The sequence below is a fragment of the Sceloporus undulatus genome, chromosome 6 (assembly GCF_019175285.1).
Source record: "Sceloporus undulatus isolate JIND9_A2432 ecotype Alabama chromosome 6, SceUnd_v1.1, whole genome shotgun sequence".
NCBI classification, from domain to species: Eukaryota; Metazoa; Chordata; class Lepidosauria; order Squamata; family Phrynosomatidae; genus Sceloporus; species Sceloporus undulatus.
The window spans coordinates 103,873,566-103,901,459 of NC_056527.1; the positions used below are offsets into that span (position 1 = coordinate 103,873,566).

At 40.4% G+C, this 27,894-nt stretch overlaps 1 protein-coding gene across 10 annotated transcripts in view; it reads left to right on the forward strand.

The window, feature by feature from the left end:
* Positions 1-11,051, forward strand: part of LOC121934253 (potassium voltage-gated channel subfamily C member 1-like) — a 58,013-nt gene extending 46,962 nt beyond the window's left edge. For 3 of the 10 annotated variants that reach the window (XR_006104600.1, XR_006104601.1, XM_042474570.1), the window contains 2 exons: positions 709-766; positions 6,006-11,051. Coding sequence is in view for 3 of the 10 variants with exons in the window: in XM_042474570.1 (XP_042330504.1) it covers positions 709-725 (17 nt within the window). In the remaining 7 variants the exon portion in view is untranslated. Of the gene's footprint in view, positions 1-708; positions 1,373-6,005 lie in introns of those variants that run through there. The other 7 variants (XM_042474566.1, XM_042474568.1, XM_042474571.1 and 4 more) reach the window with 4 other exon arrangements.
* Positions 11,052-27,894: the final 16,843 nt, after the last annotated feature.

Here is a 27,894-nt window from a genome sequence, read left to right on the forward strand (position 1 = left end):
CTTGTAAAGTCTCTTGCAAATACACAGTAGGTAAAGGTGCTCTTATTTTATTTGGAAAAGCACATTTATTTATATATGTATGTGTGTTTGCGTGTGCATACATGTGCATACGTGCACAGAAGAGGTAAGTGTGAAACTGGTGACATGTTCAAATATTGCTGCATGTCAGGAAAGCTCTGCTCTCCATCTGCACAGACAAAACCTGGATACGGCAAATGCAACAAAACTATTTGTTTGTTTGCATTTGTACTGGGTTGTCTGTTTGCAGGTGAGCCTGTTTCTGCAAATGCAAAACGGAGTCAATTTGCGACCTGCTGCTTGGTGCATACAGTTAAATAGACTTGCACATGCAAGTAGAAGAGAGATGCTCTTTGCCTCTTAACAATCGCTTCACCCAAATAATTTCACTATAGAAAATTAGAAGTGAAGCGATCCTTAGAATATATAAATTTCCTCTTTGCTCGTGCTGCCTGTGCAGTTTAAAAGTGTGCTGCCCAGCACTGGGAATGTGCAGTTTGCACGTGCTGTGTTTCCTTTCCCCCTTGTGTGCAAACGGGGATAGATGAGCATCATTTCCTTGCAAACCTAGTCACCATTCTTGTACACAACAATGGATGTGAACTTTCCTTCATGCTGCTTGCACAAGCTCTCCTGCTTAGCATTTCCAGCGCAGTGTGATCAGATCTTCGTGTCTTTCTTTGTCCCCAGCTCTGATTACCGCCTGAGACTGGCTGGGCATGTGAACTCCAGCGCCCCTCGGAGGCAGGTCAGCCCTGCGCAATGCTTTCAATCCAAACTCAGTGTGTCATTGCTCTTGGTATTGAGGTGGGAGCTGCCTGGCAGATGGAAAGGAGGCTGCAGGGCATCACACACCATGTAGAATAAGGTCCATTTTCTCTAATCTTTCGGATGTGAACTAGAGGCACCTGTTCATACAGGGAGCCTTTGGGTAGTCTAACTGAGTTGCAGTTACTTGTAGGGTAGAGCAGTTCTTCTGTTTGGAGAGATACACCTTAACTGCATTTGTCTCAGAGAGAACTAGAAACGAGGAGGTTTCTACAGCTGACAAAATGGGCTTTGCCTGTTGGTGATGTGATACTCTAGAGGGAAGTGCCTCTGTCTGTGTTACATACTACAAACATTAAATAACATGCTAACATATGAGCATGCTATGTACAGAGCACACGTGATGACTTGTTATCTGTATCCGTAACATACATTTCAGGAAGTATGTCAAATGAGCTAGCAAAGAGCATGCTAGCATATCTGGTGTCATACTTTCCATGTGCATGCCAGGCAAAATATTTTAAGACATCCTACTCCAAAATGCAACATGTGCTGCAGAAATATACTACACATACATTAATATGCTACAGACATGCTACACCACATAAATCATGCTGTAAGCATGGCATATTCTGTTTCATGTATATGCACCATTTATAATTCTTCCATATATTATTCCAGTCTACCATATAATGGTATTGGTTACTCACATGCTAGCAACTCATGTCACTTCCACATAGACTATGGTATATGCTTGGGACACATAGTAATGTATAAGCCATATGCGTAATATGCAACATATATAGATGTTGTTTTACATACTGCAACATGCTGAATATGTGTATAATATTACTGCACACAGGTTAATTGAAACAACTGTTATCCAGAAGCACAATTGGCAGTATATTCTAACACCATGCTATTTCAGTAAATTTAATACATAGTTCATGTTACCAATACACACAATCTCTTCTGACCTATAGCCTCATGCCTACATATGTGATTATATGTTATTCAGCTGCGAGGTATCCTTTATGACAGTTTGCTCTGATATACCTCAGTGACATGTAAGTATTTATTTATTTATTTATTTTAAAGAGTAACACCCCACTTTCCCTTAAAGATTTCAAGTATGAGTTTTTGTGTGCATTGCAATACACAGCCCTCTTTGTCCTGAAAACTGTTGTGACTTCATCACAGACAGTGATGTCAATCATTCTGCCCATCAGTGCCATGTGCAATGCCACCAGGGCACTTTCCAGCACGCATTATTTCTTATAAACACATGATCTATTAAACACCTATGTTAACAGGTCATGACATGCTCAAGTCCTACGTGTCTCCTCATCTGGCCTGTCAGAGAGGGGCAAGCATGACATGTATGTTTTTGCTTGCATTGCATGCCTAGCTATGCGGGACACATATGTGTGAGCATGTAAAGGGTGATAGCAAGAATCTTCCAATTCTAGGAAGATTTGGGGAGGGATTTGGTGGGAAAGGGGACAGGGTGTGGGTGTAGCGGGCCAGACCTTTGCACTAATGGGGGATTTTCTCTCTATGCAAATAGCAGCTTTGGTGGTGGGATTTTCCTCAGGATCACAGTAGGGCAGGAAAAGGGTCCTGGAATATAAAGATTAAATTCCCTGCTCCAACCTTGTCTTCTGATAATAGTGTGTGCATTACTTTTTTGCACATTTATATGCAACATGGCATTTAACACCAGGTTTTGGTGTGTCCTGAATGCAATTCCAGCTGAAGGCTCATGTTATTTTTAGCTTGCAAAGGGATATTGCAGAACCTTTGAGACTAACTGAAAGATAGAAGTTGGTATCATGAGCTTTCATAGACTTGAACCTACTTTCTCAGGTGCATTTGGAAGAAGCAGGCTCAAGACTATGAAAGCTCATGCTACCAACTTTCTTTCAGTTAGTCTCAAAGATGCTGCAAGATCCCTTTGCATACTGATTTTTCAGACTAACAGGGCTATGTCTTTGAATTCTTTTTAGCTGTTATCTAAAATTCACAGGCAGACAATACTTTGATTAGTACCAACAATAATTTCATAATAATGTGTACACACTTTCCAGTTCTCCAAAACTTTTCATCAATCTTGGTGGGTTTAAAACAGGGCTGGCTGGGCAAAGTGCAGTCCTGGGGTTGCATCTCCCCAAGGATGTTTTTCTGGTTCTCAACATCTCCAGAATCCCCAGACTGTCTTTTTTTCTGCCCCCCCAAAGGGGGAGGGGAGAGAAAAGTGAATTGCTCCTTCTAGAAGCATCAAGGTGCAACAAAAAGTTTCAAGGCCTCCCTGTTACATTGAACAAAAATAACAGTTTTTGAGAACCAGAAGCGAACTACTTCTTGTTTTGTTTTTCGTTCATGTGGGCCCCCCAGAGGGTACTGGAACAGAAAAGTGATCCCCAGACCTGCAGCAGTCACTGATGTGATCCCAAAAATTTGGCTAGATGAGATCTTTCCAGACCTAAATAAATCCCAAGATGAAAAATGCAGGCTTGATAAGTCACAGTGTAGATATCACCTGGAAATGCTCTTGAGATAGAGAGGAAATACATCCTCTCCCATAAATTTTTCCTACTCTGCTTGATGAAGAGTTCTGGAGAAACTGCAAGGCTACACACTATTTTGGAGTTATAGTTGGTCCTGGTAAAACTGGGCAAACAACTTCTAATATTCTGGTGACCATTTTTATTGTCCAAATCTGTTTGCAAGCTGTATCAGGGTAGAAATCGATGAGTGGGGTCAAAATCCAAAGTAGCCACTTTGGATTGGTTTGGTTTGGTTTTCATGAGGGAGGGCTTTAGATGAGTCCTGTGCACTCATTTTACCCCAGGAAGAGACAAACCATGTGGTTTGGTGGAATGGGGAGCTTGACACAAGCCAAAACAGTCTTGAGAGTCCAGATTTTGCCCTCTGATGTCACAAAGGTATTGCATGCCTGTGGATTTTGGATTTTGCTGAGCCCTCCATTTTTTATTAAACTGTTATGTTGTGCTGGTGCCCTTTCCATCTCCCTCTATGTAGGGATGGGCATATTACTGATTGTACAAAGGAGCACAGCATCCTTCTTTTTCAGCCTAACTTGCCTTACAGAATTACTAAGTAAAATTAGTTACAGGCGCACATGAAAACTTTGTGTTGGCAGTGGATTTAATATTGTTAGGCTAATTTCCTGGATCGGCATGGGCTGGAAGAGAAAATGTCAGTGGCCATTTCCTAACGTTTTTGGATTGCTAAAAGAGGGTGCTCTTAGTTAGAAGATAGATTCTCTGCTGCTACAGTTGCAGAGTGTGGAGCAGCCCTTTTCCAAAACTGCTTCCCGCAGTTTTTCGCCTTCCCAGTACATTTTCTGCTTGTGATGACAGCAGTTAGGCAACTCATTCCTAGGTGATGGGTTTTACCCTCCTGTGGTGCTTAGGTCGAAAGCTTGGAAATCTGTTGCCAATCGGAATAGACAGTGGCTCCATTGAGACACTTGCTGTTGGCTTCATAAACCACAAACCTTCACCAAGTCTCACTTTGTCTTAGTATCTGTTCAGAAATGCAATTTGTAAGCTAGACATCAATATTCAGATATAATATTGATCTCTAGCTTAATGTAAGCCAGGCTGTCTGCACTGAAACAAAGCCAGATGTCTTATACTGAATCAGATCATAACCACATCCAACTCATTGTCTGTAACAGGGAAGGAGAAGTGGGTGAACCTTCAGATGTTGAAGTGCAACTCCCATCAGTATAGTAGTGGTGAGGGATGATGGGAGTTATAACCCAACATCTGGAAAGTTGTACATTTCCCCATCTGTAACCCTCATTGGCTTGCAGGAGGTGTCCAAGATTTCAGGCAAAATTCTTCTTTTCTTATGTAGTTATGGTAATGATTGAACAGGGCACATTGTACACTCAGTCCCCCTTATCCATGGATTTTTTATCCACGGATTCAAGCATCCACAGCTTGAAAATATTCCAAAAAATATATATAAATTCCAAATAGCAAACCTTGATTTTCCATTTTATATAAGGGACACCATTTTGCTCTGCCATTATATGTAATGGGACTTGAGCATCCACAGATTTTGTTATCCACAGGGGATTCTGGAACCAAACCCCAGCAGATAACAAAGTCCCACTATATATGTAAAGCAGGGTTGGGCAACTGTGGAAAGCTAGGGGAATAACATGAAATGAGTAGAAATCACTTGCTGTTCACATCTTACAATATATCAAAAAAGGTTTCTCTGGGGGCTAAATTGGGCCCTTGAAATGTGGAAGAAACACCTCCCATACCCCTTAGAGGACACTTCAGGACAAAAAAATATTAAATCTTTTTCACAATATATATATTTTAAAACATCTGTGGGCCCAGGAGGTCTCCAAACATGGTAGAAATTCATCCTACATCTATTAAACCTCATTCTGGGGCATCTTGAAGCAAATAATAATAATAATCATCTTTTTAAAAAGTTGGCCCTTGGGGAGGCCACAAAAACAGCCCCAAAACAGTGCTTTATACTGCATTTTGCCACCCCACCATAAAAGATGTGCTGCAGCCCTGCCTTAGGAAAAGAAAAGGAGGAGCTCAGGGCTACAAAACTAATGCACTATAAATTATGGTCTATGAAAACAGCAACAAATGTCTGCATGTAGGCAGTAAAAACTAGAAATGTAAAACATATCTGAGCCAGCGTAAGGAACATGAAATACAGTTGGCCCTCTATATCCATGGATTTATTATCCACAAGTTCAAGCATCCATGGCTTGAAAAGATTTTAAAGATATATAAATTCAAAAAAAGCAAACCTTGATTTCGCTATTTTATATAAGGAATGCCATTTCGCTTTGGGATTGTATTTAATGGGACTTGAGCACCCACAGATTTTGTTATCCCTGGGAGGTTGTGGAACTTCACGGCAGTGATAGCAAGGGCCCTTTGTCTATATATATTAAAAGTGGTTTATTTCTTTTAACATGCTCTCAGAGCTTGGAAAACGTACTTTTTTTTTACTACAGCCCCCAGAATTTCCCCACCAGCATGCTGGCAGGGGTGGGGTGGAAGGTTCTGGGAGCTGTAGCTCAAACATTCAAAACTACTATGGTGGTGGAAGGAAGGCCCTGCTTTGAAATCCTTGGTGCCTTACAGATAGTTGACCTTTCCCCCTTTCCTTCATTCCCCTTTTTCATCTCTTTCTTTCCTTCCCTACAGCGCTCCCCGCAGGCTATGAGAAGTCCCACAGCCTGAACAGCATTGCTGGACTGCGCCCGTCTCCAGCGCCCACTCCCTTCGGCTCGCCTGGTTCCATCCGACGCCCTCGCTCACCCATCCCTTCCATCCTATAGAGACACACCAGGGATGCTTGGGGTTAGCTTGTATGTTTGTTTCTTCTTCTTCTTCTACTACTACTACTTCTTCTTTTCTTTTCTTTTTTGAAGAAAAAAAAACTACTAGAAGAAAAAAGAAAAAAAAAACAAGGTAATGCCAAAAAACAAAAAAAGCAAAGGGAACAAGAAAACAAATGAAAAAAATAATGCGGCCGAATGGAACAATGAAATGCAGGAGGCATCTCACAGGTGGTGTTGCACTAAAGTTTGCACTTTCTGGAGTGTCCATGAGAATTGTGAAGCCTTCCGTCCCTATGGCTCTGGGTCTGGAATGTGGCTTATGGACTGATTGAAGCAGGGAGGGGAAGGGTAGGTGGAGAAGACTGGCTTGGTCAGAAAATCGAAATATGTCAAAAAGCAAGAAGGTCAATGAGAGACTGACACTCTGGGAAAGGTCCCCAAGGCCCTCCTCAGCTAGGTTGCCTGCTTTTCTCCCCTCTCTTTGGCCTCACCAGACTGCACAGTACTTCTCTAACCCTGGCTTTGCGCTTTATCTCTTTCCATTTGATGCTCCGTCCCTTCTCAACATTTTACTCAGGACTGTAATGAGCCATAGAGCTTACTGATCCTTTGTTCCCTCTGTCATGTTTCTCTCTCCTTGTCTACACACTATAATCTCTGTTTGATTTATTCACCTCTCTTACCAATCTCTGATCAGTTTGCCTGCTAACCTTCCTCCGTAAAATATCCATCCATCTTCCAAAACCTTCTACCCTGTATCCATCCATCCAGTCTCACTATCTGTAGCTCTCTTTCTTACTCTCCTACTTTACGTAAAGAGTGATTCTGGTTCTTTGAACACATGGACACTCCACGGTCTCTTTGGGGAAAGCCACCCTACCCACCTGCCTTGGGCCTTCTATCTTCCCTTGGAATTGTTCTGTTTTGTGCATGGATCTTCCATCAATCACAAGCAATAAGGCCAAGCACTCCCTTCTGCCTGGATGCATGATAATGACTTTCCTACTATGTAGATATTCTAAGAACAACCAAGTTCCTACAGATGAAAGAGCTGAGGGTAGGCATAGAGACCAGTGTGTAGGGTTGGGGTGTGTGTGAGAAAGCAGAAATTCCAGCATTTGATGGAGCCTGAAGGAGAAAACTTAGAGACACAGCCTCCTTCATTCACCTCTTCCTTGTTCCCTTTCTTCTGTTTTGTTTCTTTCTGTTCTTTTTCTGCTCATACCTGAAAACGACAATGGAGCATCCCTTGTTCAGCTGGGTGCTTTCACTGTGATTTTTCCCCCTGTTTCCATCCAAAGTTGGGATGGCATGGCTTTTGATCTGGTTGCAAAAATAAAAATAATAATACTAATAATGACAAACAGAAAAAAGAGAGGGTAGAAACAAAGAGACTCAACTATATCATCAACAAATTAAATGCAGGAAAAAAATAAACCTATTTTTCAGCAGAAAATAATAATAATTAATAATTATATATGTAACAACAACAGGATGAGAACATTTGTCGGCGACCATGTGGGGAACGGTATCTCCCCTAAGCTTCTCCTGGACCAGCAGAGCACGGGACATGATACCAAGCAGCTGAGCATGGGACACGTCATTTTTTCAAAGCGATGCTGCCAAGACAAAACAAAAGTGCAAGGAATAGTGCTGCCAAGCTAAACTATTTAGAGCCTGCATTTTTCAAGCCAGCATGTATTTGCATGTGATACTGTAAGCGACAATATTTAATGCTATATGCAAAAGCAAAAGGAAAAAAAAAAAGAAAAAAAGAACTACAAGAAAAAAGAGGTATATTTTCCTTCTGGACTTGCAATCCCTTACAAAATCAAAACAAAACAAAAAAATCACCCAGATTAGCCAGTGTCCCCTCCTCTGAGGTATTCCCATCCTGCAAGGGGGTCAGAAGCACCGCACATTATAGGAGCTTGGTATATCCTAAAGGGCTTTTTTCCTTCCCTGGGTGTAGGGTGACGGATAGGTACAAATTGTTGGCAGGGAGAATTCTCTGCCCTAGAGCAGAATCCAGCAGCCTCTTGTTTGGAATAAAATGTTTATAAATTTGAAACAATGCAAGGGGAGGAGTGTAGAGTGCGTACCACTAACTCATTTAATAATCTCCAGGAAAAATAACTGCAGGCGGCATATCTAACAACATAATTTAGCCGGTGTTATGTGGGCTTTTAGAGAGTTGCTTCAGTGGAATACAAAAAGCAGTGATTTGGGATGGTGACCATGGGTAAACCGGGAGGAGTAAATCAGAGATGCTGTACGGCATTCTCTTTAGTGGAAGTATTTCATCCTAGGGAGTCTGTTTAATCAAAGAGGTATAATACACAAACTAGCATATTCCCTTTCTAGTCTGGAGGCTGCCAATCTTCAGTGCCTCAGCTTTGTTTTTTAAAAGAAGGTTTTCTTGGCATAAGGGGGAAATGAACATGCTGTTTAGAAGAATCAGACTGAATTTTTTAAAAAATAGAGTGGTACGATTTTGCACATTTGCACAGACCCAGATTTTCAAGGAATGCACTTTTGAAGAATGTAAAACATATTTTATAAGAGGCTTGGGAGGAAGAATTGGAAGCATGCTGATTCCTAAGAGTTTTAAAGGTGAATTCCTCACATCTCTATAACATATGAAAGCAGTTTTGGAGTTTGGCTGAGCTAATGCTAAATGTCGCAAACAGGCAAGGTTAACTCTTTTGGCAGCAAAAATATCTTGTGTGTTGGGAAGTGAAGTGAGCAAGAATTGTATCTTGATCTACGTTGCTTGTTCTCTAGGAAGTCTTAAAAATAGTTCTCTAGCGCCAAATTTCGTAAGCAACTGAAGCAATAGTTATCCTGTAATTAAATGTTAGTCCTTTTGTTGACTGGCTTTGTGTGTACACAAAAAAAATTGTTATCCTTGGTGTCGGACATGCAGTAGCCAGTTTTGCACAAACACAAGTTATAATATGATTGCGAGGTGGCGATCGGTCAAACAAATCTTAAGCAATTTCAGTCCATGTAAATTTTATATTGTAAAGTGTGAACATGGCTAATGCATCACATCTTCATCAGCATCTGACTGACTTCTTAATATCATGGAGAACAGAGCTAGTTATGTCCATTAAAAGACTGACCTTTAAGACCTTATTTTTAAACTCACCAGCATCAGTAACTTCATGACATTTCACTGGCCTCATGAGTGGCTCTCAAGTGCCACAGAGGGCTCCTTAGAAGGATTTCCAATACATTATTGAAAACAAAAATTATATTTTATTTAAAACATAACCATTCGAGAGAGAGAAAAGAATAATAAAACAATTTATTGCTGCAGTATTTTCTCCATGCTGGTCAGATTGGAGCAGACTTATTTAGTTCAAACAGTGGATTTTTAAACCACGATCTTAGTTAAGCCACTCATAGCATTACGAAAGTATGAGTGATAGAAAAGATACTCATGGTTAAGATCTAAAAGAAAAATGGCAGTATAATCTCTTTTGCTTTCCATAGAATTATAGTTCAAGATCTACTCTTATACATTATTATAGGAATCTGATCATCAAATAGCTTGTTAAGTATCTGACCTTGCTGTTGCCAAACGTATGTCAGCATCCATAAAGGCCATATTAGCATTCTAATAGTAGCAACTTTTGTATAAAATGAGGACCACTCAACAAACTAAAAATGAAAGGAAGAAAGAATTGGAATATCAATGGAAAAAAAGGTGGTAGCACTGCATTCGGAGGATCATATAAGCTGCCTGGCTATGTAGGTAACCTCTTCCTGCCTGCCTTTTCAGCATACTAGAAGTATTCAGTGTCTGCATCACAATCCTATAGTTCCTAGGTTCTGAACAAACCGGGACCTTAAACCAACTTCACATCATGGTTTCAGTTCATGGCTTGTTCCAGACCTGAATTGGTTGAAATGGGAAACAATGGTTAATTGAAGACTTCCTGGATTGTTTCACTATGCCAAGAAAGAAAGGGGAAGTGTGAAGGAGCGTGTAGATGACAGTTTTGTGCAAATGTCAGTTGATTACACTGAAATAAGATTAAAGATGTCCTAAGGATGGTTAGGTCAGGCTTTTTAAAAAGAATTCCACAGGCAATAGTTTCTCACAGTCCAAATTCATTGAAGGAGTTATACTGAAGGGTGCTGATGGAGTGTATGTGAAAGTATCATTTTCATCTCTAGTAGATTAACAGACAGACTTCTGGAACTGACGTTAAAGGAAGTCTTTAAACATCAGATTTAATTGCAATTGTGTGACCTGTATACACAGTCAAAAAAATTCATACATAGAGCTTAATGATAAAATTATTTTATGATTGCTGATGTAAAAAGTGGCAGATTACAATGTGAAAACATAGCACAGATTCCTTTAGAAACACTAGCACTTATAGAGCATAGCCATGTCTTTTCCCCCTTACAAAAGATACGGTAATCCTTGAAGACTCTACCCTGCTCTTTGTAGAGCAGTCACCAGTGTTTCCAAGATGAAACAAATCATTCTGCAGGAATCTCTTTCTGAGAAGCCTAGTAGACTGTCAATATTACTATAGGGATAGTGAACTAGGAAGTCCTCAGAAATATTCTTAACTATTGTGTTTATTCATTTGGGTTCTTCCCCCCACTCTTCTTTTTTTTAAAAAGTTTTTAATGTTACTTGCTGTACACAGACTTTTATTGTTGTTTGGGATGCCTCATATGACCCGCGCCTGACAAATACCAAGTTCTGACGTTTTCTTCCCACTGTTTGGAGGCTTTTAAATATCACTGACTGTGATGTTAAAGATCAAAGCCACATGTGCACAAACCCAAGGGAAAGGTGCAGGGACTGTAGCAGTGCACACAGTGTGCATATATTAAGCTCTTAGTTGGCCCTCTGTGTCCACGCATTCCTTATCCACGGATTCAACTATCCATGGCTTGAAAATATTTTTAAAATAAATAAATTCTAAAAAGGAAAATTTGATTTTTCCCCTTTTATCTGAGGGACAACATTTTACTACACTATTGTATTTAATGGGACTTGAGCATCCACAGATTTTGCTATTCCCAGGGAGTCCTGGACCAAACCACAGTGGATACCAAGGGCCCACTGTATGTAGCTTTGCCCCAGCCACTGCATTTACCCCTGCATTTGCCCTTTTGTGCAAGGTGGGTCTTGTGGATGCTTGCACTCCCAATAACCAGAATATCACCAGAAAGGCTAACAAAGTCCAAATGCCAGTAAATAAAATATTTTTAAAATTTGTTTTAAAACAAATTTCAGTACACAGCATAAAATATACCAATAAAAGAAGATGTATGGGTTAATGGAACAATAATTGCTTTCACTGCCAAGCAGTGAAGGTAAATAAAGGTAGAGCCAGGCTAATCTTACATGAGAAGCCTCCCAAAGAACATTGGGCTTCTGCTGTGGCAATGAATGAATCCAACCAGGCCAGAACCTCCTTAGTGGAAGGATAGACTGAAGTACCATTAGATGCAAACAACATGCTGCGATCTGAACAAATGACATTTTAAATGTTATACACACCCAGGTATAACACAACCCAGTTTCTGTTTTCTTGTAATCTAGAATGTTTGTGTAAAGATTTCTGAGCAAATGAGAAAACATAGGATAATGTTGATGTTTGTTGATATTAATGGTATTATTCATTGTGAAACTGGTTAATTTTTTCTTAATATTTGAGGTTCTTTTGCTTTTACAATGTTCATTATATGCTAGCCTCAGGTAGCTGACTTCATTATGGCTAATCTGTTTTATCCTTTTATAGTACATATCTTTTCAGCTGTCTTTAGTCCAGCAAAGAAAGACATTCTGTTGAAGATCCATTTATAGGCTCCCGGGTTTAAATAAGCGAAATACTCTAGTATTGCCAAAAATGCTACCTTGTCTCCAGCAGTGCATGATTGGTTTCATATTCTTACATGTGACTGAAATTGTTCCAGCTACAGAATGTTGTTTTTAAATTTTACAGAGGCCTTGTTGCCACGATACTAGCAAATGCCAGTAGTGACATGTAAGGCAGAGTTTTTATTGAAGCAGTAAATGTGTTTTATCATTACAGGCTGCTAGTGGTAGCTTTTCAGATAGGTTTGTTTAGGTGTAAACGTCCCCTTGGTATAAAAAGCTAGATGTTAAGGAGAGGGGTTCTAGCCAAGACTTTTCCTTGACAAACTACTGGTAGTTTTCTGTGTGTGAAATTTTTCAAGTTCGTTAGTTAACAGATGGCCATGCAGTTATGTATGCTCCTTCTGCTGTCTAGAATGCTACAAATGCTGTGTGAATGAGATGTCAGACCATTTGCAGGGTTCTCAGAGGTGGGAATTCATGGATCCCAATGACAATTAAAACCTAAAAATCCTACACTCCTGGATCACGATGATAATAACTTTAGGAAGGGAGTCGGTAAACTTGAACCCATTAAAGAGCCCTGCTGGAAAGTTTTGTGCAGAGACTGGAAATGTTATTTTTGTACCATAACTCCCATAATCCCTCTGTCGCCATGGCTTGCTTGGGGGATTCTGGGAGTTGCAGGCCAAAAGTATATTTTCCAAGTTCTGCTCCAGTTACACCAGTGTTACTTTCTTTGTAGATTTTCCCCTTTTAGGTTGTCTCTAGTTTTTACCTGTCGGAGAGTGGATTTGACCCAGATGTATCTTATTCTTTTGTTTTTATCTTCTTTTTAAACTTGAAAGAAAGAATGCATACAGAGCATCCTGTTCAGAGGTACTCTAACCACGGATCTGGGAATTGTGGATCCTGGCTTTTGAGTGTAATCTTTTAGTACAGAATAGCTCTTTCTGTTGATGAAAGGACACACATTGGCCTGTGAGGCTGTTGCCATTTCTTTCCAGAACACACGCACCCACAAATCCCTCACTCCTAGCCTTTTTCTTTCCCTAAGAGTTTTCTGCACACTTAACAAACAAAACACAGATTAATACCCTGCCGCTCCTAGTCAAAACCCATCCGCCTCACATACTATGCAAATGTTTCACCATTTCAGTGAAGGTATATATTTCCCACTCCTCCTCCACAAATCCCACCCAACCTCAGCTCTGCCACTCTCCTCCCCCAGATAAATGGAAGCTTTTTATGCAATGATTCCTATGCAAAATAAATAAATAAATAAATAAATAAAATAATACAAAACAAAATCAAACAAATGGCTGGCTGGATTCAGAAGGGTGATTGGGATCCCGTTCCCCAAGCAAAATTGGGGGTGAGGTTGATTAATGCAAGCTCCTATATGTAAAAACAAACCTATGCGGTGCGTTCTACTCCTACCCACTTCTGGGCTGGGAAAACGGGGGCAGTTGTTTAGTCGGTCATATTGACTGAGATTTCTCCTTGAAGGACACACAGAGTCCCATGTCAAGTCAATTGAATGTCCGGGTGTGTAGTTGAGGCGGGTGTGGAGGCATTCAAGTCAAGGTATGCTGTTGCTAAGGCCACAATCCTATGGATAGCTATTTGAGGAAAAGGCCAGCTGAACTCAGTTTGGGCTACTTCGAAGGAAACGTGAATAGGGCTTTGTATTGTTCAAGTCTGTGCCCCTTTAATGTGGTTGTTGGCCCTTTCATTTTGTCTTGATACTCTAGAGAAAAAAAATACCAAAAGACAAGCCACTCTGCTTTCTGAACCACAGATATTTCAGCAGCAAATGGCCTTCTCTGCGCATCATGAAGACCATAAAGTTTCTAAGAATGGCTCCCCGCACCCATTTTAAAAGTTATATGCAGGAAGGGCATGGGACTAGGTGGTTTTGGGACTTCTGCTGTGTTGCCATTCTGCACTTTAAATCCTGCCCCTGTCCCCACTCATCTGTCAGGGTTTACGGGGCAATTTTCCTTTCACAACGTTTTCTTCATTTGCTGTGATTTGTGTAGCTTGGTTTGGCTGGTTTGTAGAGCTGATCGACATATCAACGTGGTGCAGTTATGTGGTACAGCTCCCCTGGACTATGCTACTTCAGAATGCAGGGTTCTTTTCTGCGATTGTGAAAGTAAGTTTGCACAGGCTTGTAAATAGCCACTCACTCACCTGGGATAGATAAAATTATCCCATGGAGAGCAGGCAGGGAAATTTTGTAAATTGGATTAGACTAGATTCTTGGAATTTTTTTTCCAGGCTGTAGATACGCTTCCATTAGTAATATGCATGAGCATGACTGTTAGTTACATTACTTGTGGGTTAGTAATTTTTGCAGACAAGGTTTGCATACATGAATGCGCTCCCATATCAAAAAGTATATGCCTGAAGAAAACTAGCCTCTCAGGTAGTTTAGCCTAACCCTTGACATGGTAGCTTTCCATAGGCTGGTGGGATCTTTTCAAATATGAGGTGTATTCAGTCAGGCAGTCAGAGATGGTATGGGTAGGATGTCCTGCATTCAGAAATGGTACAGTCCCAGGAGAGATGTACCACATGCTTTTTGCAAATATGTAATCTGGCTCTGAATACAGAGATTGAGTAGGTACATCTCTTTCCAACTGTATCACAACTCTGCTTCAGAATATTGTCACTTGATGTGTATGTCCTTTGTTTGCTCTTCTTTTGGGATATTTTCTTCCCTGCCTAGATGAAGAAATCTAATTTTTCCATGAAAAAAAAATGATGATAGCAACTTCAATGTTGCTTTGCCTACGCATTCTGTTATTAGAATCTTCCTTCCTTCCTTTCCTTCTTTCAGAAATTTGTGGAGAAATAATTTGAACTTTACACGGCAATAGTTTTGATTTTGGGGTTTGTTTTTTGTCTTTTAAGTATGCTTGGGTTTCTTTTATTATGAAACTGTTTGGTTGCTAAATAAATTTTGTGCAATATGGGTTGAGTTGCCAAAGAAAGAAAGCGAAAGAAAGAAAGAAAATTATTGTATTTTTTTAAAAAATGATTTATTTCCTTTTCAGTTGCCAAAAATGAAACTAAGAATGTGTTTTTAAGAAATTACCCCAGGACTTAGAGAAAATTAATAAAAGGACCCTTTTTAAAATGGGGGAATTGCTAAATATCATTGATATTCCCTGTATGTAAAATTGTAAGAGCTCTCATTTTTTTTCTCTAAAGAATGAATTCATAACATTTTCAGATTGTCTTTGTGATGATCTGAAGCAAATTTCCTGAGATTTTCAGGGAGAAAATATTTGATTTAAAACAATCTGTTTTTGGACAAGCGGCGAGTTAATTTTCTCATTGTCAGCCTGTGAGGGACCAAGAATGTTGTTTCTGGGGGATTTTAACCTGTAAAATATGATATTTACATAAATGTGGAGGGTTGGATATTTAAAAAATTGAAGAATGCCATAGACTTTGGGGAAAAAATCTAAAAGTTTTCTGTTTCATGTTGGTTTTGATTCAAGCTTGATGTAGACATTATTATAGATAACCTAGGAGCTCAGGAAGAGTGTTGATAAAATCAACCTATGGTTGATTTTCTATCAATATAGAGTAATATTGCAATCCTTAATTCATAACGTCCAGCTCAACAAAGACTGTGGGGGTAATGGTGTCTTGAAAGAGCAATGAGTGTTTCATGTGTGCAGCCCAGTATTTAACTGGGTGTTTGTATATATATATGTGTGTGTATATATGTATGCACATATAGAAAGTGTGTTTGTGGTAATCAGCCGAGCATTGTTTACATGTGGTTATTCACAAGGCTTCTTCTGAGTCAGGGGCTCGCCAGTGTATAGAATTTGTTTTCAGGTCCAGGAAACATAGCTCCACAGCATCTTCTGCCCTTTGTCATTTGAGCACAAATATATGTACTCAAGCAAGTAGGAATGTCACAATGGCAGAGCCGATTCATCAAGACTGAATGGGTGCACAGAGTGCTAAAAGCACTTTGCAAAGAAAGCCAGCCTCTGCCTTCCATGAATAACTTATTCAAAAAGTCTAATGGTAAAAATGGGAGTTTGGAACAAAGAGGGCAACCTGCACATGTTCAGATGCTACATTTTGTCAGTCAGTAACAGAGCCAGTGCAGTATAGTGGTTTGAGTGTTAGACTAGGACACCGGGAGACCTATTTGGTCATGGAAACCCCATTGGGTGACCTTGGGCAAATCACGCTCTCTCAGCCTCAGAGGAAGGCAAGGGCAAACCTCCTCTGAACAAAGTCTGCTAAGAAAGTCTGCATGTCACAAGAACTGGCAGGTTTTCTTTCCATTGTATGTTCAGAAAGTCCAAGCCATTTGGTTGTCCGAGGCAAAACATTCAAATGGCTGTGAAAATACAGGGCTAAAGATGGAGAGTACCCATGATATTTGTGTCTGAGGGAGAAAATTCAAATGGTTGTGAAAATTAAAACGCCAACAGTCATCCATATTGCAATCACTCTTTTAAATCACTAAGTTCAATCCCAGTGTGGGTCTTTAGGAAACAAACTAGGTTATCATCTTGTAGTGAAAGTCTAGTCTACATTTGGAGTGAAAGTGATACACCAAGTCTTATGTCTTAGTCACACAGGCTGGACCAAACCATCCATTTGAACCTGATAGAAAAGGTTTGCCTAATAGTAAAGCCTAGCCAAAAATGCAAGTTCTGATAAAAAAAGGGCAGGCTATTCCTAAAATGCTTTTGTCCCAACACATGAAGAAGCCCTGTGTTTTGGAGTGCCTACGTTTGCGATTGAGTGCATCTGCTACAAGACAATCTCTCCCCACCTTTGCTAAGCTGGATACGTGCTTCTAGGTATATCCCCAATCTGAATTGCGGGAGGGGGAAATTTTCAGGAATAACCCTGTCTCATCTTGGAGAAATGGGGGACAGGGTGCCCCATTCTTTTGCAGATGTTTGGGGTAATCTGAGGCCTTGGAAGGGGAGGAAGGAAATAAGACAGCAAGTGCCCAATAGGAATTCCTAGCGCTCAAAACGTTCAGCAGTGCTTCTCCCTGATATTGTATGAAATTAGAAGCAAGGGTGACGAACGGAGGAAAGACGGGTGATTTTAGACTCAGGAAAGCTTGGGTGTGGGGGTGGGACGGAAGTGCATTTTGCCCCATGTTGGTGTAGGAGTGAGGCGTACTATGGGGAAAGGTTCCTTTGGTTTGCCAAAAGGTGGTAATGAGGGGTGGGCTCAGGGATGGTGGGGAGGGACACAGAGCTATTTTTTCAAGCAGATGTATTATAATTATAATAATAAAATTTAAAAAGTGATGCTATTTTTTCATAAATCCCTTTTTCTCCCCTCCAGTTGCCACAGCAACATTTGTAAAAGTCCTGTAATGGAGGCATAAGGATTTCCCACGGGGCCGGTCAAAGAGAACCATCAGGAATGCAGGGGGTGAAGGACGAGTGGCGTTCTTTTGCACCCCCCAAAAAAATAATTACATAAGAGAAAGATTTTTTTTTGTTTTTCAAAGTGATTTTCTCCCTATTGCCCAAATATTTACATAAAAATATATATATATATATATATATATATATATATATATTATAATTCTTTTTAATCGCCAAAAAAAATTGAAAATACAATTTTCACATCATGAAAATGTGCAATTTGATTTAAAAAAAGGTTTATCTACACTCAAACCCTAAACAGAAGCTTTAATACAGAATGCTATATTTTGATGCCTTGAAACTTGAAAAGTTATTTTTTACTTCCTTGTTCAATGTAAGTGACCAAAATAATCACAACCTCTTTAAAAAAAAAAGTGTTCAATTTTCAGGAATTTCAACGTTTTCAATAAGTGTTTCTTTGATCATTCCAAAAAGAAATCACACGGGGAAAACTCAAACAGTTCAAGCGGGAATAGCAAATGTGGGGAAAGATGAACGTTTCCCTCCCACTCATACAAATGCCAGGGTTTTTATTCTGCCTGATACCCCGTGGTATTTCCTTCCTTCACATGCAATCGATGTGCCAAAATGTTTTAATTCCCAAGTGTTGAACTGCTAAATGTTGGGGGTCATGGGAGAGGGGGCTGGAGGGTCAATGGGGACAACATTCAAGTTTGTATCATTGTATTGGCTCCCTTTGTCCCTTCTGTATCATTTCATCATTTCTTTATTCTCGCTTGCACCACCAGACCCGTTCCTTCTTCATTTTGGAAGAGTCGCCGTGTTAGCCTATTGCAGCAAAAACAATAAAAGAGTCTTGTCGTGGCACCTTAAAAACTAAAACCAGAAGCATTGGACACATTCATATTGGTTTTGTGTATAGCAATTCATTTATCACAATGTCCCACAAAGAATCCTAGAAATTATAGCTTTGTAATATAGGCTTCCATGAAGGACAGGATTCCTGGTGAAAGGAGATTCTGGGAACTGTAGTCCAAAAAAGTAACCTTTCCATGCTCTAATAAGACCTTATACGTTTGTTGTTGGAGTGTTCTGATAGTGTAAGTTCTTGCCTATACAAGTTTCTTCCACAGTAGAACTAGTCTTTAAGGTGCCACTAGAACAAGCTTCACTGTTGTCTTTCACAACCTCCTTACCCTACAATTGTGCTCATCCTCTTGACAGAAAATTATTTCTAAGGATTTAAATCTTGTTCATACTCATTCCATTCATACCCAAACCATTCTGGGCCCTAAGGAGGTAAGCAAAATATTTTCTCTTTCCCATCACTTCTACCCCAGCTTGATTTTTAAAGGATTTTAAAGGGAAAAGGAAAGGAAGGAATGTGGAGTTGTTGTTGTTGTTGTTGTTGTTGTTGTTGTTGTTGTTGTTTAATAAGTGGGGTATTGGTGAGTCTCAGTCAAGCTATGGGCAATGACACCTGTTCAAGGAAGCAGTCACCTGCACAGGTAGCCATAGAATTTGGAAAAGTTACTTTGTCTAAGCTTGTTGGGTCAAGCTGGCTGGGTGATTCTGAAAGTTGTAAATCCAAAAGAGTAATTTTTCTGAAACTCAGATTCCTAGATTGAGGGTTGTTGGATGAAGGGATGACCTGCGTGGTTGATTAATTGTTCTGCTTGCAGTTCCCTCTTTAGACCCAGGAGTAAAACCTCTTTGAAAAGTTGTTATCACAATAATGGTCTGATTGGGAGAGGAAGGAAAGTTAGTTGTGGCTGGATTCTCTTCATCCCTTCTCTGCCAAACAATAGATTGGTAGATTTACTTTTTTGCATGGATTCCATTAGAGCAAATGGAGCTACCTTTGGCTAAGTACATCAGGAGAACTGAGGTCCTGGTGTGCATGCAAATTTGGTATATTCACACATGTAGGGTGCAAGATTCTGCACATGCATACACATTCATGCGCACAAGGGTAGCACATGGATACAAAACAAAGAGATAGAATTGCATGTTTGCACAGATAATCTTTCTCACACTTCTAGAGAACCATGTAGGAAAATATCCTATATTTTTCAAAAAAAGCTACAACAATAATGACAAGGTAGCGAGCACACATGAATGGGATAAACAGTGTAATATGCTTCTAGCAACCACATTTCCAAAAACGCATCACATATGCTTCACAGAAATAAATGTGCACCTTCAGAAAGCATAGGTAAATGTACACACCATGTCTAATCAACAAAGGGCATATCTAAGTGCTGTGTGAACCAAACAAATCAATTTAGCCACTGCAGGAAGCCTGAACTTGGTAGCTTTGTGAACTTTTCAACCAGCTTCTGTAGCAGCGAGGAGTGCAGAGTGGCCCTCCAGATTTTGGGGATTGTGACTCCTATCATGCTGGCTAAGGCTGATAGGAATTGCAATGCAACAATATCTGGAAGGTTACACATAACCCATACCTGCCCTATACTTGTAGCTTTAACAGCAGTTTCATTACCAGAAATTGGCTGGTGATACCCTCTCCATGCTGTGAGAAATCTTTCCTGCTAATTGTTGCAAGTCATGCCCAGCTGCAGACTGAAAAATTAGGAATCCTGTTTGCCACTGCTGCCTTTAAAGAACTGTGATTCCTAAGACTCCTTGAGGAGAAAGATTTTTTACAAACAAGGTTATATTTGCAGTGTAAATATATCCTCAGGAAATGTCTACCTGACCTACATAAACAAGTTCCTCTGTCATGGTTCCTCACAGTGTAGTTCAGGGAAGTTAAAAAGCAGCTAAAGGCCCTCTTCATGGAAAGTTCTGAGCACCCTTCCCCAACTAACAGTTGTCGGGAGTCCTTGGCAGAAGCCATGACTATGGACTTGGCGCATTACTGGTTTAGGTTTAAAGTACCGATGCATCCCTGGGATATACTTGAAGAGAGAGAACATGCATTCATGTCTGTGTAGCAGATACATTGCTTCACTCTCACAGTGTTCACTTACTGGGCAACACACAGAAGTGTGTAGCCCATGCATTTACGCACAAAACCAACACATCTATGCAAAGCATGTGCTCATAACTCTCATACTTGCTCACATAATTTTGATCCAAACGCTTGGGATGGATCCACACTATAAACCACCAATTCATACACTAGTTCAGCTGTCATGGCAGCCTTCAAAGGATCCTGGGAATTATCATTTGGTGAGGGTTCTGAGACTTATACATACTTATACATACACCCCCACAATTAGAGCTTAGGAACATAGGGATCTGCCTTACTGCTGAATCAAACCACTAGTCCTTGCTGAGTACTGACAAGCAGCCACTCTTCAGGGTTTTAGGCAGGGGTCTTTTTAAACCCTACCAGGATGTACCCAGGGTTCCACCTGGAATTTTCTCTGTGCAAACCATGCCCTCTGCCACTGAGCTATGGTCCTTGCCATAGTGACTGGACCCCACAACGTGCAAACTGTGTGATTCAGTGCATACCACATGTTCATCATCACATCAGTTTGCCACCTTGCAACTGATGGTTGTAGTCCACTGCTGGACTGTAGGGAAAACAAGGCAGCCTTTTGGGCTGCAGTTCAATGAGGTGCTGTTTGCTCCCTCCTCACATACCCTCCTTCACACACATGCTCTCCTAGTGGAAGAGCAACTTCCAGGTCAATTTCATACAGAAAGCAATAAATCAGCTCCCATTGCTGGCCTGTCCCAATAAGGGAGACGCTTCCAGGACACAGTAATGCACTCACAGTCTGCTCTGTGGTGACAGGACCACTTGGGGCATCATCCATATCAACCCTCCCTGAAAAAAGCCAGCCAGTTTTTCAAAACCGCTTTCATTTTTATCATCTGTGCCCTTCCTTCCCCACTTCCACTGTGGTTTATTATAGACAGATATCCCTCCAGCCCTCTAGCCATTCTTTCCAAGTACGTCACCAGTTCTCTTTTCACTCATATGCTTCCATTCATTTATCCATTCACACACTCAAAAACCCATGCTCCATATATGCTCCGATTTACCACTTCAGTTTCCTATACACTGTTCTTTTGTCTGTTCACATCAGTCCACTTCAAACTGAATTAGTACATATTTTATTAACAATTTTAAAAGATATGCATTTCCCCCCCAAAAAACATAGGAAGGCCAGATTGCTAACGTTTGGATAATTCTTTATTTTTTACAGTTCATACCATATAGCTCCTTCACTCTATCCATCAATTCCGCCAGCCTTCTGTAAAACCATATACAACACATTCTCCAAAGCTGATCTGCACTCCCAGTCTACAACTGTCCAGTCACCAACTGCCTCACTTATCTGTGGCTCCAACATACAATCAATAGTCTAAGTGTGATATTCCCAATATATAATATACCTATGAGTAATGCCTGCCCTCCTTTCACTCCTAATCTTCATTTTTCTGGTCCTTCTACATGATCGTTCACCCTCCACATACAGACCACACAAACATGGTACTTCATTTGTCTTGTTCTGTAGTTTGCCCAGGTAAGGGAAGAATTGGCATCATGATCCAAACCTGTGGAACCTAGAAGAAGCAACTGGGCCAGACTGGTTTTGGTTGCTCACTACCATCGAACCCCATTCATCCTTGCATCTTTTTATTACCATTCAATTCAATTCTGGTGCTACAATGGACTCCTGGATGAGGGTTTGGGCCTGTGTTCCCTTGAAAATTCCTTGCTCCCCCATTTCTTTGCATCTCTCCTTCATGCTGATAGAGAGGAGGTGTGTTTTGTTCCACTTCTACTGTGTTGATGTTTATTTCTTTTCTCATTTCACTTTTAATTCATCCTGTTCCCCTGCCAGCACTCCATCCTTTTCTCCTCCTCCCTCCAACATCCCCTGGTCTTTGGTCTCTGGGACATTATATTGTCTGCATGAGCTGACATGCCGAGGTTACAGCATGTAATAAAATTATTTCCTTTTCATTTAAAACTTTCAAAAGAAAACCAACAATAACAACAATTTGCATCCAGACTATTATTCACAGGTTGATGGAGGGTTGGCGGGAGGGGTACACGAGAGGGAGGTTTGGACTTACATGTGGAAAGGACAAGTGAAACATGAGTCAACAGTGTGATTCAGTAGCCAAAAAGCCATTGCAATGCTAGGCTGCATCAATAGGAGTTTAGTGTCCAAACTGAGGGAAGCAGTAGGGACTCTGTCTTCTGCTTTGGTTGGACCTCACCTATGTCCAGTTTTGGACACCACTGTTCAAGAAGAAAATCAACATGTTGGAACATGTCCAGAAAAAAGCGACTAAGATGATCAAAGGTCTGGAAACCTAGCCTTATGAGGAACGACTTACGGAGCTGTGTATGTTCAGCCTGGAGAAGAAAAGACTGAGAGATGACATGGTAGTTATCTTTAAATACCTGAAGGAAGAACATGAACCAATAAATTCAATTACATGAGATTCCACCTGAAATGGACTTCCCCAAAGGTTGTTTGATTTTCCATCTTCGGAGGTCTTTAAACAGAGTTTGGATAGGCACCTTTCAGGAGTGTTTTAGTTGTGTGTTCCTGCATGGCAGGGAGTAAGACTAAGGCTGCATCTGAACTGCAGAAATAACCCAGTTTGATGCCATTTCAGCTGCCATGGCTGAATGTTATGGAATTCTGGAAACTGTCGTTTGTTGTGGCACCAGAGCTCTCTGACGGAGAAGCCTAAATGTTTTACAAATCTACAAATCCTAGAATTCTATAGCATTGAGCCTTGGATGTTAAAATGGTATCAAAGTAGATTATTTCTGCAGTGTGGATGCAGACTAAGTAGCTCTTGTGGTACCTTCCAACTCTAAAGCTAAGGTCCAAAACACACTACAGAAATCATCTAGTTCGAGACTGCTTGAACTGCCCTGGTGTTGTGGCAACAGAGCTATCTGACAGGAAAAGGTAAATGTCTCACAAAACTACAGTTCTTGGAATTTCCTAGCATTGAGCCAGGACAGTTAAAGTGGTCTCAAACTGGATTGTTTCTGCAGTGTAATTTGGTGCTCCAGGGCTAAGTCTTATCTCAAGAAACAAATCCGGTAGAGTCAGAAGCAAACTTTGTACCCTCCTATGTATTCTGCAGTCTATAATATTGCATCGTTGTTCTCCTTTCTTTGTTGGCCAGAGGAGACAAGTTGGCACCAACCTATACAAACAATATGCTTGGATTGTGGCCCATCTTGGAGAATGTACCTTACTCAACAGAGTGGTGCCCCCAACAAGTAACAACCAGTTGTTTTGGTTTTTGACCTAGAAGAAATGAGGAGGGGGCAAAGAAGTAGCTTCTTTCAACACTATCAGACTCCCTGAGGAAGAGGCTTATATTCTGTGTATATATCCAACAAGCTGTAACTAAAGAAGGAAATGTGCTGAAGGAAAGTAACTTTTTGAGCTATAGCTTTCAGGACTTTCCAGCCAGCATGACTAGTGACCAGATTGGCCGAGGGATTCTAGCAGTTGTAATCCAGAAAAAGTAAGTTTCCCAAGCTCTGCTTAAAAGGAATACAATTACGTCAGCAGAATTTTGACATGTGTTCCTGGTACCCTTGCTTTGACATCTTAAGGCCATTCCAATAATAGAGAGGAAAGTGCTTGTTATTTGCCAGATAAAATAGAGATGCTGCACCACACCAGTTCCCCTGTCACAGGAAATTGTGTAATTGGTCAAAAATTATCGTTATTGGCTTCATCGTTGATTAGGGATTCTAATGCAGGCTTTCTAAGCCAGCATTATTCACAACCTCACTGATTCTCATTATTGCTACAGTTGCAGGTGTTTGAAGGAGGGGGAATTGCATTTTCCCTTACAGACTGAGTGCAGAAAAAAAGGAAATTTTCCAGGAACAGATTCACTGGTTGAGAGAATTTCATCTTCACAGAACAAATGGATAACAGCTGAGCATTATCCCTTCAAAATCAAAATTTTCTGATAATGTCCCTATACAGTTGGCCCTCCTTATCCACAGATTCAAGCATCCATCGCTTGAAAATATTCAAAGAAGTATAAATTCTAAATAGCAAAGCTTGATTTTGCCATTTTTTGATTAAGACTGACAGTCTCTTTCCTCTCACATGTGACAGTTCCTTTCCAGCTTTATCTAAACCTGCAGACTGGTTTATGTCTTGCTTCTGATCTGGTTTGAGAGGCAAATGCAAACCATAGATTGTCAATCTTGAAAACTGTCCAACTATGATTTGCCTCAAACCAGGAAAGGAGAAAGAGTAATCATGACTGTTGAAGAGAGGACAAACCACAAATGCCCAAATTGCAGGCATGCAATGTTACATCTGAACCATCTTTTTACTTTTTGCATAGTTGGTTTCATCTCTGTTGTGACTGTTCAAAAGAATGTCATGAGTAACTGAGGTTATGTTATCCAAGAGTTGGGCTTAGTTCCTACTTCTGGCATATCGGGGTAATAGATCTCTTCAAAAAACTTTACTAAGTGAAGAATGACTGCGTCACCCAAAAAAAGAACAACAGAATGTGAGTTGCTTGTGCCACGCTCAAGACTGCCATACTCGGTGAGGATACTAGTGCAATCCAAGTTAACTCTTATTCACTACAGGATCCAACACCTATGGCAGAGTTGTTATAGATTAGACAACCACTTGCAAGATCTTAGATCTGAGATGTCCTCAAGCAAAGCAGAGCCTGGACTGACCAAGGAAAGCATTTTGTGCCAGTCTTGAATGGTTAGCTAACATCCACATAATGAATTTGCTGTTTGGGGGAAATGGCATACAATGGACCCTTGTTATACGCTGGATTTTGGTTCCATGATCCCCCGTGGATAACAAAATCCATGTATGCGCAAATCCCATTAAATATAATGACAATGCAAATTGATGTCCCTTATAAAAATGGAAACTCAAGGTTTGATATTTGAAATTTATACTTTTTTTGTAACATTTTCAAACCATGGATGCTTGAATCCATGTATAAAAAAAATTGTGTATAAAAAGGGCTGACTGCATATTTGTGGAAAATGGGCTACCATCTTGCTGGTCTTTTGCCTTCCTGCCTGATTTGGTACCACTTGACCTGCTTGTCAATCCTCCAATTGAGGAGTGTAAAAGCTGGAACTCCTTTCCTGGGTCAGTTCCAACTGTCCCTTCTACCCATAAGGTTGCTTCTGAGATAACTCTGAGAAATATATTTCTGTATTTCAACCAAGCTTGGAAAAAGTTATTTTTGGACTACAACTCCCAGAATCCTGCAGTCAGCATGGTTGGTGCTGTAGTTTAAAAAGAAAAGTCTGTTTTTGAAATGGTGTATTCAAGAGACTATACTCAACAAATCTCATCATAGCATTTGGATGTCCCTCATTAGCAATGACCTCCTTGAACTGAATCTTTTTCTTTGTCCTTCTCACTATTGTTGTCCTTGTAACATTTCCACATCTCACTTGGCTTCCTGGGACCTGCAACTGCTTTGAATGCCTGGTTGGAGGCCAGATGAGATTATGTCTACAAAGGACCTGATAATTCATTTTTAAACTTGGTATTACTAATCTAGTTTGCCTCATCACATCCAAAATATCAGCTCTCTGGATATCTTCGTTTTGCGTAGCTACCATTAAACAGGTTGAAAAACTCTTGCACTGTTTCACTACCATCTTGTCTTTCTTATATTTTAAGAAACCAATAATAGAATTTTGGGAAGTTACATTTTTGTAATTCCCAAGATCCCATAGTCAGCATGGGCAATTGTAAAGCTGGCTGAGGTATTTTGAAATTCGTAGTTTCTAGGCTCCAGACTCCAAAGTTTAACAGATTACTTAAAAAAAAAAAGCATCAACTACAGTATTTGTGAGCAAGAGAACATGAGCCCACTTTGTTGTTCGTAATGGTGATTGTATGTAAGTAATGATGAAACCAAAGATGAGGATGGTTCTGATGAACCCCTGGAGATGTGGGGTGGTGGTGGAGACAAAACAGCCAAATCTATATGTCTCTTGTGCCCACGCTAAGAGGTGCCCTTGAATGGGATCCCCATTTTACAGAAGACAAAAGTATCCATCATCTGTGCCCTTGTTTCCAAGCCAGCTGTGTTTATCCCTTAATGAATCGACACCGCCATTAAATGGATTCCACGTCCTTTCAAGGGGCCCCAGTGGAATTGTGATACTTCTGTGGTTAGCAAAGAGACTTCTGGGCTTCCCAGCCACCAACGGGAAATGGCTTTGGCTGCCAGCAAAGGAGAACTGGCCACTTGCCAAACCCCTTTTTCTGTGCCAGGAACTCTTTCAGCTCAGCCATGGACAAGGATGCTGGCAGAGAAACACGGACAGATTGCAAGAGAACAGCAGTGGGGTGGAAAAAAGGGCTGTCATAGTTGGTGCTTCCTATGTAAGGAAAAGGCGATGCATCAATACGCCCCCAGGCTAGCCATTTCTAGATTCACATAGGTGCTTAAGAACATGTGTAAACAAGGCCATTAAACGGTTTAAAGCAACTGAACTATCATGGCTGCCAATCAAGGAACCTTAGTTCTGCAAAGAACCTGGCAAGGTTGCCAAGGAAGCGTGAAATATTTTAGCAATCAATTCCATGCCTCGGATTTGTAATCTGGAACATCACAGAATAAATCAAGTCGAATAAAACATTTTGAGTTTTGTTTTCTGTTGAACATTCTCCCTTTTGTGGAGCAAAATCCAGATGATCCTTTCACCCTCTTTAACAGAAACTTGCCACCACGTCTTGCCCCTTGTTTTGCAAAATCCTCAGGGCTCTACTTACTTACATGTCCAAATCCATCCAGGCCAAGTTTTAACAAGCAAAGAAGGGATTTAGGCTGCATCCACAAATGCAGTCTAGGACCACTTTAACTGCCATGGCTCAATCCTGGAGAATTCTGGGATTTGTAGTTTTGTGAGCTAGCCAGCCTCCTCTGTGCCACAACAAACTACAAATCCCAGAATTCCAAAGCATTGAAAGTGGTGTCAACCTGGATTATTTTTGCAGTGTGGATGCAGTCTAAGGGTGTATCTACATTGCACTTATAGCAGTTTGGTACCACCGCAACTATTATGGCACCATCATAGAGAATCCTGGCATTTGTAATTTGGTGAGGTGGAGAGAATTCAAAATATTTCACCAGTCAACAAATCCCAGTATTTCATAGGATGATAATATAGGATGGATACATCCTAAGGCTCACTCAGAATTCTCATCTCCCGCACAAAAAAGTCTGGAGAATTCTGTATGGGAACTCAGACTAATCCAGTTTCAGTGCAATTTGAGTATGCCATACAAAGCTAAACACACATTTCAAGTCTATTGAAGGTAGTCTGGTATTCAAGATTTATTATTATTATTATTATTATTATTATTATTATTATTATTATTATTGCTATTCTCCTTCTAGAGCAAGCTATTGCACCAACCTGTGCTTATGACTGCTCACCGAACAAACAGGTAATACTACTTTTGGGGCTGTCAAAAATTGTCTCATTCCAGGGGGAGACACATGCTTAATCTAATTCTAAATCAGGT